Here is a 19,111-nt window from a genome sequence, read left to right as displayed (position 1 = left end):
CTGTGAATCATATTGACAGGTCCAATTCACGACATCGCAGTGTACTCGTAGCCCCCGTGAATCACTATATCGCGTGAGCACTCTTTGATTCGTAGTTTCATGATAGCCACGCGACATAGGGGCAACCTCGAGTTGCACTTCAGTACGGAACTATAGGGTATTAAATCACAACTGGCAGAATTCCCGTTAAGCGTCAACGATCACATGAGCTAGGCAGGCACGGCATCAATGGCATATACCGAAGTATTCTCCTCACATCTCCTGTTCTTGTAGGTACAATATGGAACTATACATTACTAGCTCATCGGCGTGCCCAAGGCCCGACGTCCAAAAAAATATACCGGGAGAAAGAAAGCCGGGAATCCGCCCGAAACCTCAATTTCTTGCACATAGAAACGAAATGCTGAAAAGGCCCATGACCCGAAAAGATGATCGCCCATGAAAAATGACAGTCTCGCCCTTTATGCAAATATAATAGTTCAAGTTTGTTCATATGAGGTTGGCCCTCGCTCGTGATGACTATACATAGGAGCGCCAGGTCTTCCCTAGTAGCCCTGGAGATCACGAGTGGCTGGCAAGGAAGTTCGCGGCCTATAGAATTAGTCAGCAATTGGTCAGGCAGGGGTGATCAGGTACAGCTGGACTTACCCGCTCCAGGTTGTAATCGTACTTCTCTAGCGCATTGAGCGCGTCCGTCCTCGAGTATCCCATACCAGTCAGATTCTTCAGAATAGGATCATCGTGCACACCCTCCTTTGTCAGTGCCCTACCAGCGTTTTGTAAGCTGGGCCGGCCTGAACTAGTAGCGTCTGGGCTGCCGGGCTTTTCAATTTGCGTGTTCGCTGCTGCACTTGGCTCGTCCAGATCGGCGAAAATGGAGTCCCAGTCGTGATTATCAGCCCCCTTCGCGCCAGCGCTCGCAGGTGCTGCCGGTGTAGCGCTTGTTGCCGATTGCGAAGGGTTTCCTGAGGTGGAGGACACGTTACCGAAGTCGTAACTGCTGCCAGTGCCAAAGACGTTGGAAACGTTAGTGGACTCGCTCTTCGGCTGCGACGGCGGTGGGCTGCTATCAAAGACGGAGTTGAAGTCGTCATGATTCGAACGTGATACATGAGCGAACTCATCATCAGCCGAGCCCTCCTTGGCATCTTCGAGGCCTTCGAAGTCGTCATCAAAATCGTCAAAAGCGTTCTTTGACGCCACTGGTGCGGTATTGGTGACCGTTGTTGGAGCCGGCGCAAAGTCAGAGGCAGGTGCGAAAGGATCTTCCGAAACTGGTTTCGGGGCTGCCTTCGGGGATGAAGCAGAAGAGAGCTCACTTTAGAACAATGGTCAGCACAGGAAAGTAGAGTTATAAATTTTTTTTTAAAAGAAATTTGGAACCTTACTTGTTCAGATGACCTGCGGAGCCAGCACCCTCCGCAGCCGGTACATTGGGAATAGGAGCAGATCTGCTTGTCGCAACAGGTGACGATGGCGCCTTGGGTGTCTGGTTTCCCTCTTGCTTCTTAGCAGCCGGAGAAGAAGGGGCAAAATCATCGTCAAATCCGTTTCCATCACTGGCCGAGTCATCAGAGTCATCGTCTCGCTCTAGTTCTGAGATGGGAGGGAACTCGGAGTTGAAAGTTGAGAAAGCGTTGTTAGTCTCCTTGGGCTTTTCTTGAAGTTTGCTGGACGAGCCGAAACTGGCAAAGGCCGAGTCAAAGTCATCCTTTGTGTTGATGGGCGCCTTCTTCAGTCCCTCAAAGATCTCACTGTCCCGATTGCCGGCGAACGATGGAGTAGCGGCACTTTCTTCTGCTCTGGGGGTCTCTTCAGGGAATGCACCCGGCATGTCACCAAGGGTGTGACCGTTGGTCGTGAGAGGTGGCGTAGACTCATCATCATTAGCATCACTTTTGGTGTTGTCTTGCACAGAGGCTGCACTAGCCCCTGTAAACGCAGGCTCCAACGCCTTGGTACCAATAGCGGCAACTGGAGTGCTGCTATCACCAGCACGGCTCAAGGGAGGAGAAGCTTGGCGGGAAGATGTCCGCGATTCGCTCAAATCCCCAAACGGCAAGAAACTGGAGCTGATCTGCCTTGAAACAGGCGGAGGCGGTGGCTCGAGAGAGCCGAACGTGGCCTGGCGGCTGGTAGTCGTGGGAGTAGAGCTGGCAGGGGCGGCAGAAGATCCTACACTAGCTGTTGAGGTACCAGTGTGCTGTGCTTTGAATGAAACGGGCGGCGGCGGTGTACTAGATGTGCTGCCACCACCGAACCCGCCAAAGATGTCATCGAATGACTTGTCGTTGTAGGCTTTGGGTGGGGGCGAAGCGAAAGCACCCATCATATCAGTACTTCCACTGCGCTTGAAAAAGGGGTTATTACCGCTCGCGGACGATGGAGCAGGACTGGCCACTTGAGCAGGTGCTGCGACCGGCGAACCAGCGCTGATTTGACGGGAGAGCTCTTCGTTGCTCTTGGTAAGGTCCTCGGCCTCAGTCTTGAGCTTCTCTCGCTCCCCTTCAACAGTGGACAGTTGCTTCTTGTTAATGGCCACCAATCCCTTTTGTTGCCGGGCATCCGACTTCAGTTTCTCAATTTGAGGCTTCAGCTGCGCAATCTCGGCATTGACAGCACTGATCTTCTGCTTGAGACTTTGGTTTTCTTGCTGGTCTGCCTGCAAGGCGCTTGAGAGTTGCTGGTGTTGGCCTTGGATGTCCTGGTAGCTTTGGTTGATTGTTGCCATCTCAGTCATCAGCTTCTGCGTTTCGCTGCGAGATTTCTGCAGTTGGTCCTTGAGATCGGCAACTTCCTTGGCTTCCTTCTCATAAAGAGTTCTAAGCTGTGCTAGGCGATCCTCAAAGTTCTTCTTTTGCTGACTGGTTTGGGTAATCTCCTTTTGTGTAACTCCACGCTGTCCTTGAACCTGCTGCATCTGAGTTGACAAGGAGCCGATTTGGTTAGACAAATTGGCAAGCTCGGCTGTCTCGTTGGTGAGCTTTTTGCTGATCTCCGGATCATTGTCACCAAGCAGGTCATCCACCGCTGAAGTAGGCTTCGAGCCGGATGAACCCCCGGTGTCTTGCGCCTGTAGAGCCCTGCCGAATGTTGAGGATGGAATGAATGGCTTGAACTGATTGCCGGTTGGCGAAGCATGGATAGGCGAGCTTGGAGCTGCAGGCGAAGCATTCGCAAAGGGATCTCTTGTTGCAGAGCCACCAGTAGCCATAGGGGCTTGTGCGGGCGCAGGGGCAGGGGCAGGCGAATCGAGGCCGAAGAGATCGTCGAGTGCGGACTTGGGCGCAGGTGGTGGCTGAGGCCTTGGTGGCTCTGGAGCATCGAAAGGAGAGGCACCGGCGGTGGGCGGGCGTACCTGAGCTCGCAGGGAAGGGGGGATCAGGTTCGAGGGCAGAGTGCTAGGGAGGGTGTTTAGTCCGTCCTTCCTGCTCCTCTGCTGCCTGATGAGGTACATGGCCACAGCGAAGGTATCCTTGGTCAAGAGTCCCTGCGAGTTGATGTCTGACAGATCCCATATCTGAGCCAAGACGTCCTCGGATAAGCTCGACTGGGCCAAGAACGGCACCGCCTCCTCTCCGGTGATGAAGCCCTTGTTGGTTTTGTCCAAGTCGGCGTACAGCAGATCAAACCTTGCCTTATCTGCAGGAGTAATGGCCCAGTCAGACCCAGTGGTCTGCGGTTGAAGCCCAGTTGCTTGTGCGCTCAGGGGTGCGCGACCTAGAGGGCTGGCTTGCCGTAACGGGGCCTGCCCACTCAGCTGACGAGGAATGGCAGACAGAGGGGGGCCGGCGGTCGTCGGGCTCTGTCTCGGCGGTTGGCCACGCCTCGTGGCCGCTTCGTAGAGGGCAGCTGGGAGGACGTTGGGCAGCCCCCTGAGCTGGCCAGTCTTCAGTGATGTGAGCAGATGCATGGCGATGACGAACTCGGTCATGACGAGCAGGCCTCTCTGCTCCGTGTCCGCCAACTGCCATATCCTGCCGAGCAGCTCGTTGGGCAGACCCGACTTCTCGAATATATTCTTGGCCTGGTCGCCTGGGAGCATGTTGCCGCCCTGTAGGTTCTGCCTCTCGAACAGGCCAGCGTACTGTGAGACCTTCTCGGGAGTCAAGGGTGGAATGCGGATAGGCACGCCGCCGGTGCCTTGTGCTTGAAGGGGTTGTGCGGCGGCAGGTGACGGCGGTGCAGCGGGTGCTATGGTGATGCCATCGAAACGTGGAATAGGTCCCTGCTGCAGGGCGACCTCCTGTGTCGGTTCGCGACCAGCTTGGGCATGGCCAATAAGACGAAGGACGATGCTGAAGCCAGCAGGAGTCAGGAAGCCGCGGTTCTCTCGGTCTGCTATTTGCCAAATCTGTAACGGAAGGACGCAGAGTTAACACCTGGGCTAGAAGTTGCCTGCTGGCTCTGTTGCGCAGTCGTGAGAGCATGGCTGGGCAGTGGGGGGGGGGGGGGGGGGGGGGGGGGGGGGAGGGGGACAAAGCAAGAGAAGCGTACCTCTCCGAGGACCCTTGAATCCAGTCTCGTCTTCTCGAAGAACTTGACAGCTACGTCGCCGGTGACGACTCCTACATTATCCGTGTCGGCTTGGCGGAATAGCTGGCCATAGACTCGTTTCTCCTCGGCATTTAGGTTGAGGTTGGGCACTGCCAGGGACGAGTTTCATTAGCCTCTGTCCCGATCATGACGGACAAGCAACGATTGCTGGTTCCTCTGCCGCAGTCGCATGTAGCTACGACTAGGACTAGGACGGGGGAGATGCAAGGCAATCCACTCACCCTCAGCACCCGCTTCGGCCGACATGGTTACGTTGCGTTGCGTTGCGTTTACCACGCTTGGAAGCGCTCGGGGTCGATGAAGGAGCTCGGGAGAGCTTCAAAGCAGACGCGTGGGTTAATCAAACACGAATCTATTGGGAAGATGGGACGCAGACTGGCGTAACATGTAAGTCTAGAAAGCTTGGACTCGAACAGGCGAGTGAGTCGCGATCGAAGTATGCTGCCCAAGACCTGACTGATTTGGGGGGGAGGCTGGAGGCTGGAGGCTGGAAGCTGGAAGCCGGGCTCGGCAAGCTGGACGTCGATGTCGCTAATTCGGTGGAGTTTAGGTAGGGGGATTGGGCCCCGTAAATTGACCTTCAACTCTCTCTACCGTATGTATGTATGTATGCACATACGAAGCCGTACATGCCGTACAGTAACGTGACAGGGGTGTACTCAACTCAATTTGGACGGATACTCGGAACCTTTCCGTCTGTCTGAGTCTACATAGTAAGGAGATGGCATCAGTTTATTTTAGTACCTAAAAGTCCAAGGTAAACAAACCTTCATGTGGACAAGAAGGTCTGTAGCTTTCCTCCTTCGTGCTGTCGCGCATGCGCAGCGCCGCAGCGCAGATTCCGCTGGCTGCCATCAGTGCAGGGGCTAACGTTAGTGGACGACAGACCATCCGAGTCTGAGTCCCTATCCTGCCGACGACCTTGCAGTACCTACAATCCCAGCTCCTATACCGAGCATGTCTCGGTCCCTAAGCATGTACATACATCCATTATGTAACAAATCTGTAGCGCAACATTTCAACCGAAACATTTGAGCAGGCTGAAGCCATCAAGTGCTCATAGTTTGAGCCGACACTTTCATTCACAACCATAACCATCACCAGGATCTCTCCACCCGTCCTGCCTCGTATATGAGAAAATGTAAGCACGCCAACCATATCCTAACTTACTTGCCCAGGTTACCCAGTTCCCCATTGGCCAGTTTAACCTAAGGTTAGTCTAGACTAGTTCGAAACGGTTGCGCTGGCTGCAGTTGGCTGAGCATCCTGCATGCCGACAGTCACACTGCAGCACGAGCTGCTCGAGTCACTTGCGTCGTCCTGTTATGCCTGGCATTTTCTATTGTAATGCCATCTTCAAGACGGAAACACTGCTTTACTCGACAAGAATGAAGGAAAAAGAAAATAATTATGCCACTGAAGTCTTCGTACTATTAAAGGGATTTACAAAGTGTAGTATACTACTCCTCTTTCGCCTGGCTCTGCAACAAATCAAACTAAGCAGAGAGGCTATTCTTCCTCAACCACTCCCACAGAAATGTCCTGCCCCTATACCCGCGCAATGCCGCAAGAGCCTGTTCCTAGAGAAGAATCGAACAGCCTTGTCATCGCGACAGGGAGAGTTTCCGTGTGAGATGATCAATAAATTGCCAACGCATGGGGTCTGGCCAAACGCTTGGCTTCATTGTTTCCACGCTTAGTACTCGGCCTCAAGATCGCCCTCAGCCTCCAGAGAGTCCGTGGCAACCTCCTCGTAATCACGCTCAAGGGCAGCCAAGTCCTCACGGGCCTCGGAGAATTCACCTTCTTCCATACCCTCACCCACATACCAGTGCACGAAGGCACGCTTCGAGTACATGAGATCGAACTTGGTAGACAAGGCAGACCAAGCCTCGGCAATGGCCGTGGTGTTGGAAAGCATGCAGCTATGAGATATCAGCAAATGTGAACATGCGAAACAAGACTCGTTTCGATAATAAAGGGAAGAATATGAAGGAAAAGTAGATGGTCAACTTACACAGCACGATCAACCTTGGCCAGATCACCGTTAGGCACATATTGAGGGGGCTGGAAGCAGATACCCAGCTTGAAGCCAGTAGGGCACCAGTCGACGAACTGGATAGTGCGCTTGGTCTTGAGGGTGGCAACGGCACCGTGAGCATCCTTGGGGACGACATCACCACGGTACAGCAGGCAGGTGGCCATGTACTTTCCGTGACGGGGGTCACACTTGACCATCTGGTTGTAGGGCTCGAAGCAGGACATGGTCATCTCTTGCACCGAGTTGGCCTCGTGGGAAGCCTTGGCGGCAGAGATGACAGGGGCGTAAGCGACCAGAGGGAAATGAATACGAGGGTAAGGAACCAAGTTGGTCTGGAACTCGTTCAAGTCCACGTTGAGCGAACCGTCGAAACGGAGAGAGGCGGTGATCGAAGAGACGACTACACGAGGTTAGCATATAGTGCCCTTTCCACCGTGGTCCCACCTGGTTAGGAGCATGGTAAATACCTTGAGCAATGAGGCGGTTCAAGTTCTCGTAGTTGGGTCGCTCAACACCGAGGTTTCTGCGGCAGATGTCGTAGATAGCCTCGTTGTCGACCATGAAAGAGCAGTCGGAGTGCTCGAGGGTGGTGTGGGTGGTAAGGATGGAGTTGTAGGGCTCAACGACCGAGGTGGCGGTCTGAGGGGCGGGATAGACGCAGAACTCGAGCTTGCTCTTCTTGCCATAGTCGACAGACAGGCGCTCCATGAGGAGAGCACCGAAACCAGAACCAGTACCGCCACCAAAAGAGTGGAAGACCAGGAAACCCTGGAGACCGGCGCAGCTGTCGGCAACACGGCGCACTCTGTCCAGAACGGTGTCGATAAGCTCCTTTCCGACGGTGTAGTGGCCGCGGGCGTAGTTGTTGGAAGCATCCTCCTTGCCGGTGATCATCTGCTCGGGGTGGAAAAGGCTGCGGTAGGTACCGGTGCGGACCTCGTCGACGACGTTGGGCTCGAGATCGCAGTAGATGGTGCGAGGCACGTACTTGCCATTGCCTATGCAGCACGTTTGGTCAGATCAGGATCCAATGCGCCTCGTTTGACGGTTATAGCGTACCAGTTTCGGAGAAGAAGGTGCTGAAGCCATGGTCTGGGGCGGCAGCTTTGCGCTCTTCGGTCAGGTATCCATCGGGCTGGCGAGATGCTGGATCAGTTGGGTGTTCTAGCCAAGGATCGAGCTTCGGCGAGCTTCTTCTGACGAACTTACCTGGATACCGTGCTCAAGACAGTAAAGCTATAAGAATGGCCATGTCAGCCCAAGATCACAGGTCCCTGTCCCCGTCCCCGTCGCAGGGGTCGGGTCAAAGCATGAGCAATGCCGGGAGCTACCACCATCGGATGGAACAAGCCCGGCATCTGCTGCTGCTGCTGCTGCTGGCACTCACCTCCCAGCACGAGTTGGCAATCTGACAACCGGCCTGACCGACTAGAGGAGCAAGAACGTTAGCGATTTGTTCGCCCCAAGCTTGGGATGAAGCAACTCTGCGGGTAGGACGGATTATGCGGTGAAGCAGAACGCGTGCCCCGGCCAGGGTCGACAACAGAGTCGGGAAGAGCAGCACGTACCGTTGATGCTGATGATCTCACGCATTTTGGCTTGCGATACAAAAAATGGCAAAGGTATGAGGGAAAGAGTATCACGGGGATGAGAATTGTCTGAGCAGCCAAGGATGCAGCTGGCTCTGTGGTAGTGGAAATTATCGAAAGATATCGGGGAGAGGAGGTCAACAGGTGGAAGATGAATTTAGCGGGGGGAAACGGGGATGGGGCATTTGTTGATAATCCAATCCAATCCAAATACAATAAACCAGCCTGGTTTGGGGCAAGCGCGTCCCAAAACCGTGCCTGCTGTACACGAAAAAAGCAGGGGCCAGTTGCCCAATGCTCCATAAGTTCAGTGGGTTCAGGGGATTGTGACTGGCGCCAGCAACACGGAAACCGAATCAACTAACCTTAGACGCGACCTAGTACAGATAGTCCGACTGCGCTTGGTTACCTCTGCTTCTACAGTAGGTGTGCACCCCTGCACGAATGGTAGGCCATGAGAATAAACAAATAAAAAGGAAACCCGTATGTCGAGAATAGGACACCTCAGGAAATATGTCTCACACCAGCACTCCCGCACATGTTCTTTAATGCTACGTAGTTCATAAATTAAAGCCTTCATCAGTCCATGTCCTGAAAATGTCTTTGTGCAACCAGACAGCTTGAAGTTTTGACTTGCCTTCAAAACTGCTCCGACGCTCGAAGACACGATGGGACCCCCCCCCTTGCTGCCCTGGTCCCGCAGCAGCGCTCCGTAGTACCGCATGTCGCGTGTCCGAATCTACCGCCATCACCGACCCAAAAGCAGAACAAAGCCATCAAGGGTCCTGCAGAGTGCAGCAGCCACCCGTTGCATGTGCAAACCTTGAATATCACGAGTCGAAGCCTCACGCTGACCGCGACGGAACAGGCAGCGAGATTCAAGTGTACCGAGAACGCCTTCGTCCTCCACCATAAAACCCTAGCAACCAAAGGAGTCCGAGTATATAGGAAATAACCACACCTTTCGAATATGTGGGTTTACGTCTGCCTGGCCGCTCTGGTTGCATCGGCATTAGCAAACACTGAAAAGGCCATATTCCTCGGCCCACAGGCCATAACCATACCAACAACCCACCCTAACCTGGATGATCTGCGTATAGTCACCATAACACCACAGAATTGGACCATCCGCACGCATGTCAATGCTCAGTTCCCTAGTGACACGGCCAGTTTCGGCAAAGCCACCTGGCTAGTCCTGGATGAACTAACTGAAGGCCAGCGGTATGAACTGAGGGTTTGCTGGGCTGCCACTGTATGTCTCATTATGATATACGTATTGTTCGCTCTGCTAGTGAAATGACTAATGAAGAGCAGCAACCCACGGCGTTCCGTATCAACACGTACGACCTGGAAACGGTCTTTGGAACCCCAGAACTTGTCACAGAACTATCCGAGTACGCATGGTCGCAGCAGCCCACAGATGAGGATGCCAGCTTGCCAAGTCCTGACTCGTCGAGGGCTGTTGCGACCAAGGAGAGGGATGCGTCGGTCCTCCTGTTACAGATCATGGCCGCTGCCGACTATTTCACAACAAACCAAACCTTGATGAATCATGTACCTCCTGTATTTGTGGATATCATTCTAGACCCATACATATTCAACCTGCTTCCACAGTCCTTGGTGCCGACGGTGGGCTACATCGTCATTGTGGCCATCGTCTCCTGGTTTCTCGCGATGCGAATTTCGTCGTGGATCCGTGATGCCGCGACAGCGTCAGATCAGGCCAGGAAAGACCAGTGACGAGCTCTTAATCTCGAAGCTTATGTTATTGAGCTGGACAAAACACGAACGTCCTCTATGCCCTACGAAATATACAGATCTCCTACCCAGTCGTTATTCATCAACGCATATATCGAAAGTAATCCGGGCATCGTCTCATGCAAAGTCGACATCCGCTCTACTCATTGGAGACAGTGCTGAGCTGCCCATCTTATGGCGACTCAAGACGTGGACTTGATATGTCGCCAAGAGTCGATTATAAATATCATGAAACCAGAAAAAGCTTTTGGTCTCTACCCTATTCGTGTGCTCCACCAAATATCCTCCTGTGTCTAGTCTCTAAAGTGCTACCACTGATGGCCAGGGTAACCTCCCTGGTGACCGCTCTGTTGGCCATATTGCGGGTGGCTATTCGATGGTACAGCCGGGGCAGGCTGATGGCCATATGGAGGCTGGCTGGAGTACGGTGGCTGACCAGTGGATGGCCCCTGTCCATAGTGTTGGTTGTAGCTAGGTTGCGACTGCGGGTATTGTTGATGTTGTCCACCATAGGCAGGCTGGTGCTGGGGCGCACCTGAAGATCCATATGAAGATTGTTGGGCTTCTCAACGTTAGTCCAAGTGACATTCGGTATCCGTGAGGTTTACTTACAATAATGCTGGCCCTGCGGCGCAGGACTGTGCTGGCCATAAGTCTGATGTTGCTGACCTGGAGGGGGGCTGCTGTACGAAGCGCCATGCTGGGACGTGGGCGGTGCATAAGATGGCGTGCCATGCTGCTGTGCCGGCGCGCCGTATGAAGGTGCGCTGTGTTGGGCGTGTTGACCGGCTGGAGGAGGCGAGCTGTAAGCAGTCGTGGATTGGCCACTAGGCTGGTATGACGCTGGAGGAGCCTGGCCACTATATCCTCCTGACTGGCCGGCATTTGAGTAGCCATAGTTTTGGGACTTTGGTCTATTAGCAGTTGAAACCATGATTAGTTGGTTGGGAAGAACCTACCGATTGACCGGGACTTCCACCAAACATGTTGGCGACACCTCCCATTACAGATCCAGCAAACCCACCGGATTGCTGTGGTGTGGAGGTCTGGCCGCCGTGGTAGTTCTGAGGCTGCTGGTGCTCGGTCTTACCACCGCTGGAGAACAGGCTGGAAGCCAACGCGCCAACTAGTTTACCGGCGCCGTTGTTCGAGCTGCTGCCGTGGGAATTACCCTGCGAACTGCCGTGGCTGCTGCTTCCCGTGAGACCTCCCATCAACTGGCCAGCAATGCCGCTGAGCGGACTTGAACTGTTACCGCTGTTGTGCGATTGTTTTCCGCCGGAAATCTGGTTCATGAGCATGTTTGTCGCAAAACTCTGTGGCCGAGGGATTAGTTAGTCTTCTGCCTATGACGTGTCGCACCCGATCCTGGGAAATGTTTGCTTACGCCGATGGATCTATCGCCAGTCCCTCCGCCGACACCCCTGGTACCATCGCCGGGAGGCAGGACTGGCTCCATGCGACCATCTGCATGCCGCACAGTCTGTGTTCCGTCGGGGTGCGTGATGATCTCTGGTCTGGGGACGCCGTACGGGTGCTCTTGGGGCTGCGCAGGGGTGCCTGTGGCGGCGGCCTCTCTAGGGGTGTCCCATTGCGAGACGCCAGTCGAAATGGAAACAAAGTAGTACTTCTTGCTTGAACCATCCCATTGTGCAATCCATCCAGGTGGCAGTTGCGGCGGTTCGAACGTGGGGCCTTCGGTGCCTGGGGAGGCGGGGCCAGCCATGGCGACTGAGGGGTCTTATCTCGTGAGGTCTGCTATGCAAAGGGCGAAGTGGCCGTTGGCAGGGAAGAGAGAGGCGGTAGGAAGGAGAGGGAAAAGGATCGTCAAGTTATCAAGAGGGTTTCTCATAACAATGAAAAGCCCCCGCTAGTCGTTGGGAAGCGAAGCGCAACTGGTGTGCACTTGCTTAGCCACTCTTTTGGGCAAGTTGAAAGAAGGCGATAAAAGCGAGTCCACTTGCAACAGACGAAGCGAAAAACAATGTCGTAACACAAAAGCCATAGCCAGAAGACCCTGGGAAATTCTGCACAGCCTCACCTACTCAGCTGGATTCAAATCCCCGAGACAAACGGGCGAGCTTCACAGTACTTACATACAGTGTCTTACAGTGCCTTGCCCTACTGCGGCAGAGCTGCCGCACGGTCGAAAACATGATCAGAAGCCACAGGGTGGCGGCGCTAGCTGCTAGTAATGATTCAATCATCATTGGTGTGAGAGTCCGGCGAAACCGTCCTCAACATCCCGTGTCCATCCCTGCACAACAAACAAGCAAGCAAACAAACAAAGAGAAAGTGATCACACGACAAGCCATTCCAGCTTCCCGGTGTCCCCGAGCCTACGGTGCCTTACAGGGAACATAAGAAGACTCAGTAAGGTTGTGCATGTTTGAGAAGTGTTACTGGCGCTTTGATGTTTTTGATAATACGTACATATGTTTTATGGGACGGGCCAATTTGTTTACACCGCTGCTGGACGCATAAGGACTACCGGGACCGAGTCCAACTTCATTATCAATATCATGCATTCATGTTTAATGTTTTTGTTATTATTGTGGTAGTGAAAGACTGGTATGAAATGGCCTGTTTGCGACATAAATAGCTAGGTTTCGCTAATTATCCCAACGCTGTACCTCTGCTGATACGTCAGGAGGCCTCCTGCTTGAAGTCATGTAACCTCCTAAATATGTGGGCTTTTCGCGATGACGATGAGTTCCTCTCAAATTGCTTGCTCGTGAAGCATCCGCAGACCACCAAGAACGATCTTGGTGTAGTGATATCAAAGGACTCCCCTGCTCTTGACATAAACGGCCCGCCAGGGGACGTCCATCTTGATATGCACACTAGATGGACGCCGTCTAGAGGCAGGATAAGCAAGCATACTAGCTTGATGTTGAAGCAGCTTTAGGATGGGTCGTCCATGAGTTACCTCCCCAAGATCTACCTACCATACTTACGACTGAGGGCAAATCCAGAACATATTTTTGCAACACTCAATTAAGGTATGATTAAGCGCTTAATTATCCATTTTTCTGAGGTGGGGTATCCAGCTTTGTGCCATCTGGCAAGGCCAAATCCCTTTTGGTCTGCTTATTCAGGCCCATCTTCTTCCGAATTTTTGTACTATACGCACATCCCGATGACTTCCTCGGCAGGCTTGTTATCATGGAGAAAGTCTCATGCAACATCCGAAGCGTCGTGCTCGACTACCAGCAAAAGGATTGTTCCGAAACGTCGGAAAAGAGAAGGGAACTGGGAGTCCACGTGCTGGCCACTTCTACATGGACTACTGCCAACGATAGCGCAGCGTTCTGGCTACGCGATATGTTTTTCACGCCATGAATGAAGGCTTTTTGGAAGGTGTATATCTGAAGGGAAAAAACATAAATGAAAGGTTCCCCATAGATTTTCCCGTGAAGCACACCGTTGATACCGGTCGGGCTTGGGTGGGAGCAGAAAAGAAATCGAACTTTCATAATGCTCCAAGAAGTAAAACAAAAGGACGCGGAATTGCTAACTACGGTAGATGAGCAAGATCGAGCAAATTGTGTGAATACTCAACCCATAACAATGATCCACAGAAACAACATCCAGAGAAGCAAAAGTGTGGTCTCAGAGTGTATCTGAGGGAAGTGATGAGAGTGGGACTTGAACCCACGCACGTTTCCGTACCAGGAAGTAGGTGTTAAGGTTGACCTTAACCTGGCGCCATAACCAACTCGGCCATCTCACCGTGAGTTGCTGTTGAAGACTGTGCTGGTGATGCGGGATATAACCAAAACATCTGGGCGAGAAATTTTCAAGCAATGTGTCAGAAGTGGGTACAATGTACGAGAATTGCTGTACGTCAATTGGGAGGCAACGTGAATCGAGTAGAAATTGTATTGTCACCGGGTTGGTGACGAATAGGCTAAGACATATTGTTACATGGTGTTGTGGAAGTGGGTCGAAGTATATCATGTAGAATTAAGGGGGGGTACAAGATATAGGTGATTATAGATTGTAAAGTGGGTTCTTTGGTAGGAGGGGGGGTGACCGCTGTATTATATACTCGGACTGGCCTAAGTCCGATCGCCATACGCTTTTGGCTTGATCTTGATGGACTCAATCACCACGCATTTCCTTCCTATGAAATCGCATACTCCTCTGCACCATAGTAATGTCAACATGTGAGATAGTCTGCATTGTCATGAAGTCGTAAACACCTGTAGAACTGGTTACAACATACTTCCTGAAATCTAACGACATATCACAAATGTAAGTCATGTGTGATATCATAAGCTTCCAAGCTATTGAACCGTTGTAAACCTAGCCAATCATCACAGTGACGAACTTAATTTGATAAGTCAGAAATTCGCTTGCCTGGTTGCCTGGCAAAGCAGAGCCGCTTCTTTGTCTGTGAATGAAGCAGTCGCTACTTCCATGTGTCTCACCTGGCACGGACCATCCACCAAATCCGTTGGAACACAACATGCCAACGAAGACCACTGCTTGGAATGACGCAGCCGTCTTTGGCAAAATGAGCTGTTTTCGGACCGTTCTGTGTTGTAGGGATGATTTGAGTTTTATCACAGGGTCTCAATCATCCCTCAAAATGACCTTGTTACGTACTTCAAAACTCCTGCTGTTCTTGCTCAGAACCGTTAAGGTTTTCGCAGGCGATCGGCGGATCTCCCAAAATGGCACCCTATAACAGGCCCCACTCACAAATAGAGGACATGATGGAAGGTGCTTCAGCACACTCATATCAGTCGCCATACGTCCATGCTTCCAGGATGAACCTTGGCGAGGAGATGGACCTTGGCGAGGTGGGAGCCCCCACAGCCCTATGGTCTCTCTGGTCGTGCCTCATTTGAGGTGAGCGATGACCGTCAGTTTATTTCGCAGACAAGAGAACTAGCTCTCCGAGTCATTGATGTACGCCACACATTACCTTGTTGACCAGCTCTGTGACGCACAAGATAGAGGATACATGGGCCCCGACAGATCAGACTCTACTGGAACGCATCAGCGATGAGTCCAGATTGCAACGCTTGAGTCATAGTACTTAGTAAAGGTAGCTATTACGTACTTCATGAGCAGAATGGCCCAGCAAATTACCTCGAACGAGGCCATTGCTCTAAAGCTCACATCGTATCGTCAACTCTTTGATCAATGAAAGTGATGTCAAGGACGCTGATCTCTTATCGCGGTGACTAAGATCAGGTTGAACCCCACAAAATGTTGCCGACCACTGCAGTGAGCGACCGTCTCGCGACAATGTGGGCAGGTATGAACGCCTTCATTCGCGATTATACATGGACAGTTCGCAGAAATGCAGAAAGCTCTGGTACCTATTCGACTTACCAAGACTGACTTGTTTTGACTATCTTTATGGAAAGCCCGACGTAACGTTGTCCTCACGCTATCTGAACTATTTCATGAAGCAACATTTATCGTGTTAGCCGGAGTAGTCCTGCTGGTTGCAATTCTCGTAGATAAAATAAGGCCTCGACAGTCCTCACCCCAGAGACTTGGTTTGCCACTTGTCAAAGGTCCCAAATCGTCCAAGAAGTTCCAGTACAAGGCAATTCTTGACGCAGGTGCAATATCGTACTTAGGTCAGCTATATTTTGTAACCTACTCTGACTTCGAGTTATTTATCTTTAAAAATTCCAGTTGTATTGAAATCAAGCGTCTATCTGTGACGAAGGCCTCGAATTTTGAGTACTTCAGAACTTGCTTTCTTTCAAGGCTGGCGCTTAGCGTCTCCAAAGAATGAAGACTCTCCCGTATGTACTGAACTGAGCAAGATAGTATTTCGACCACGAATCTAGCAGGTCCTATAGGGCCATAATTCATGACCAAACTTTACTGTAACAGAGTGATCCAGAGTTGTGTACTGGCTATAGAAATCGCAATCGCAGCTGATAGTCTACCGCCTCGGCTCCTCCGGCCTTTCGTTATACTCTTTGTCTTTCTGTCAGCGTTGGGCATCTAATAGTATATAAGATGGCTCCTGCTACTAATTTTCAAGGATGGTATGTATCAATCCGACGCATCAAGCAAAGAAAAGAACGAAGTCCAGGCCAAATCAGATGACAAAGTTCCCGCCCACGGCATGGTTCCTGAGCAGATACCTACCGAATCAACAAACTTCGCAGAATGTTGGCCACAATCACGTCATCGCGTCTTTTAGATCGACTTCCATAACCTCATCAACCTTTTGTCCACTATCGTTGAAGTAACTCAAAGGCCGGAGGTAGTGGAAGAGCTACGGGAAGCAGTAGCCCGCATCATGGTGGATGGTCCGCAGACACGACTGACAGTGCTCAAAACGATGGACATCTTCATACGTGAATGTTCCCGACGGAATACTTTCGGTCATAGTACGTTTGATCTCAAGCTGCTGGCGCGTTAGAACTGGCATCAATTCACGAGTCTCGGGCAAGATCCCTCAGGCTGGGGCGATGGGTCGCAAGCATGCCTGGGGTGCACTTCTGCGTCAACCACTCTAAAAGTGACTAAAGCACTACCTATTGTCGAACTGCGATATCCGTTTGCCGCCTAGGGGTAGAAAGCCAAAGAGTGTTCGATGCCTAACGGATTGGCGCGGGCTTGCGAGACCAGGTCCCTCTCAGCGCATCCTTTTTCCAACCCAAATGGGATTCTCGGGCGCATTGCCAAGGTATTGGAATTACACCTACTGCGCGGAGATACTCCAACAAGATCTGCACACGATGGTGAGAAGATCTCGTTCGCAGGATGCGGTGATACCTGACGCCCCATCTCCTCGAAAAGAAGCGTTTAATTACTTTCAGAGCGTAATGGGTTGTCTCTAAGGTCTATGGGCCGCCACGGAGGCGGGGGTCTCTCTAGTTTGCACTTCGTCTTTATAGATAGGAAGATTCCATGTTGACGGGATAGGTTGTAACGACAGTACTATTAAGGCCAGAATAAACTTAGATGAATATTATGTAGGGTCTATGCTAATGAGGTATGCTACTTTCTCCATACTGTTTGGTGTTCCTTCGGCCCCAGGGTTAGTCCGTCCTGCTCCACCCCTAGCCTCTGGAATGGTTATGTTCGTGACATAGGTCAAAAACATTAATTAGGCTAAGTTTACTGCTTGCCATTTTCAGCTATATAAACATGACTAGATCGGTTACTGAGTCGAGAAACATGAATATATTGATACGTAGTCTGCGTTAGATCATAGTAAAGCCCGGCCTTGTGGTGCTGAAACAGAGATCGCAATTGTTGCCCATGATTTGACGGATCTGTTCAGTTTAGTTATCTTCTGTGAGCTTCAAGGGGTGAAATCTAAGATCTTCAATGCTGGGGACAGATTTAAAACGGAAAAGTTGTATCTAATTGATTTTTGATCTGAGGAACGTGCGTGAATTGATGCAGGGTGGCCCCAGAGCTGTGGTAGGCTTGCATGATTGCAGTGTACGTTAATCCGTAGTTCCAGTTGGCTGTGGCAGCGACTCCAGTCTTCTTTGGGGAGTAAGTAGTCCTGAAAGTACTGTAGTAGAAGAGGTGCTTCCGTCTCAAGCAATGGTTTTAATGTTTCTTTTAGTGAGTTCGAGCCGTACCAGCCCAGCAGCCTAGATGGGTATATAGTCAACTGTCCAAATCCATCGGCTACTTTCAATATCGAGACGTTCTTCTGGATTAATAATATGCAGGAACAATGCCTATTTTCGCGTGGAGAAAGGAGATTCTGTAATCCGCCATCAAATGTTGAACAATGGCAACATCTTCGATAAGACCAAGGATTCCAAGAACTTTGTCTTGAAGATCATTTGCCTGGCATCCGTTGATGTAATCAAGAATCTCAGGTAATGATAACTCTAGTAGATTACAAAAGTGCTTGAACCAAGCCGCATTCGTAAAGCCACACTTCCAGGTAGGTTGATTCCTGGTAAATCGATTCAGAGACAGTGGCGAGACAAGGAAATCTATCGATTTATTGGTATGATACCATTGTGAGCCAGGAGAAGTTCTTGGATGACTCATATGCGAGTGGAGTACTTGGCCCGAAGTATTCTCAAGTTTAACCGTGTCTCGATGTTTCAGCAAGGATGCCCTCAAAGTTGAGTCGATTACAAATCCTTGAGCGATGCGTACTGGTAGAGCACGTTATATCAGGCAATAGAAAAACAACAGTTCACCATGAGGACATGTATACTAGGCCGATCTTGCTGATGTAAACTTCCAGCTCCTCGAGATCGTTTTGGTTGATACAGATGGCATCAACCCAGACTAGCCGATTTCCTTCACCTTTGCGATGTTACAGGAAGCGTAGCAGTGATATATAGTTTGCGGTCTGTGGTAGGATATCCCAGTAGGCTCCGACGTAGATCAGACACATCTGTGAGTAATCACCAGTTTCGCCGCTCCACGTATAAGAAGCAGTTTCGTACTCCGGGTAACGCTCGTCCGATTATTTTGCTTTCAGTGGAATGTGAATCGGTGACTCGACATCGCTTGCAGGGGATAGTCGAGCTAGTTTGATCTCATCTGGGTTAAATTGTTTATCATAAATTAGAAACTAATTTATGATCTGGCCTGCTATTGCCGACGCCTGTTTTTACCTGTTTGGATCATCGGTTGGAACGTTTCGCGACTCTTGTCCAGCTTGCTGGTTCGTGTAGGGCACAACTTGTGGCCAGAAGAGACCCATCTGTTCAGAGGCATCATCACGGGGTAATTCACGTGGTGATCTGGGATCGGCTAATTGACTAGGATCATTTTGAGCGATCGTTTTTGCGTTGACACGAACGACGTCGTGGTGCGTCATCCACATAGACGATCGGATTCTCTCAGTCAGAGGCATGCCAATAAGTCATAATTTCGTGCGATAAACACGCCCACGGGAACTACGCAAAATTAATTCAAATCGGAGATTCTGAAATTCATCTTGCAGGTCCTGGGAATAAGCCTGATGCAGTATCAGATGCCAGCGCATCTCCCACCCCCGGGGGGCCCTCAATGAGCTTGTCCCAATACTGAGTAGTGAGTAGTTCTGTCGTTAAAACGGCAAACTAAAGTAGGTAAAGGCCGTTTCCTTCAAAATCGGTCGTATCGACAGCCTATCTGCGGGCAAATTGTCCATATCTGGTGTGTCCAGAGCCCCTGGAAGCATAAAGGTCAGTGCTGCAAGAATATTTTGATCGACTTT

The 19,111-nt window shown here is 51.2% G+C and overlaps 4 protein-coding genes and 1 non-coding gene across 5 annotated transcripts; 1 reads left to right on the top strand and 4 right to left on the bottom strand.

Annotated features, from left to right (window-relative positions):
* Positions 1 to 561: 561 nt before the first annotated feature.
* Positions 562 to 4,803, bottom strand: BKA67DRAFT_663116 (uncharacterized protein; the record flags this gene model as incomplete). The annotated part of the gene is made up of 5 exons (XM_046108124.1): positions 562 to 591; positions 649 to 1,318; positions 1,389 to 4,354; positions 4,498 to 4,646; positions 4,779 to 4,803. The coding sequence occupies 5 exons, from the start codon at positions 4,801 to 4,803 to the stop codon at positions 562 to 564; spliced, it is 3,840 nt and encodes a 1,279-aa protein (XP_045953228.1).
* Positions 4,804 to 5,968: 1,165 nt separating this feature from the next.
* Positions 5,969 to 8,353, bottom strand: BKA67DRAFT_580371 (tubulin alpha-1 subunit). Its single transcript, XM_046103850.1, has 7 exons — positions 8,167 to 8,353; positions 7,986 to 8,026; positions 7,808 to 7,834; positions 7,658 to 7,733; positions 7,066 to 7,596; positions 6,575 to 6,998; positions 5,969 to 6,482 (listed from the first exon to the last, which is right to left on the bottom strand). Exons 1-7 carry the CDS (start codon positions 8,189 to 8,191, stop codon positions 6,254 to 6,256), a joined length of 1,353 nt encoding a protein of 450 aa, XP_045953227.1. The 5' UTR covers positions 8,192 to 8,353; the 3' UTR covers positions 5,969 to 6,253.
* Positions 8,354 to 9,157: 804 nt separating this feature from the next.
* BKA67DRAFT_663114 (uncharacterized protein) lies at positions 9,158 to 9,927 on the top strand (the record flags this gene model as incomplete). Its single annotated transcript, XM_046108123.1, has 2 exons — positions 9,158 to 9,439; positions 9,502 to 9,927. 2 exons carry the CDS (start codon positions 9,158 to 9,160, stop codon positions 9,925 to 9,927), a joined length of 708 nt encoding a protein of 235 aa, XP_045953226.1.
* A 311-nt stretch (positions 9,928 to 10,238) lies between these two features.
* BKA67DRAFT_414277 (uncharacterized protein) lies at positions 10,239 to 11,885 on the bottom strand. The gene is made up of 3 exons (XM_046096778.1): positions 11,333 to 11,885; positions 10,905 to 11,261; positions 10,239 to 10,852 (listed from the first exon to the last, which is right to left on the bottom strand). The coding sequence occupies exons 1-3, from the start codon at positions 11,669 to 11,671 to the stop codon at positions 10,550 to 10,552; spliced, it is 999 nt and encodes a 332-aa protein (XP_045953225.1). The 5' UTR covers positions 11,672 to 11,885; the 3' UTR covers positions 10,239 to 10,549.
* Positions 11,886 to 13,578: 1,693 nt separating this feature from the next.
* BKA67DRAFT_t154 lies at positions 13,579 to 13,678 on the bottom strand. The gene has a single exon. It is a non-coding gene; the product is annotated as a tRNA-Leu (tRNA).
* Between the last annotated feature and the right edge of the window lie 5,433 nt (positions 13,679 to 19,111).

Source organism: Truncatella angustata, assembly GCF_020726525.1.
Source record: "Truncatella angustata strain MPI-SDFR-AT-0073 chromosome Unknown BKA67scaffold_9, whole genome shotgun sequence".
NCBI lineage: Eukaryota > Fungi > Ascomycota > Sordariomycetes > Amphisphaeriales > Sporocadaceae > Truncatella > Truncatella angustata.
The sequence above is the reverse complement of the archived record's forward strand: the minus strand, read 5'-3'. Positions and strand labels throughout refer to the sequence as shown.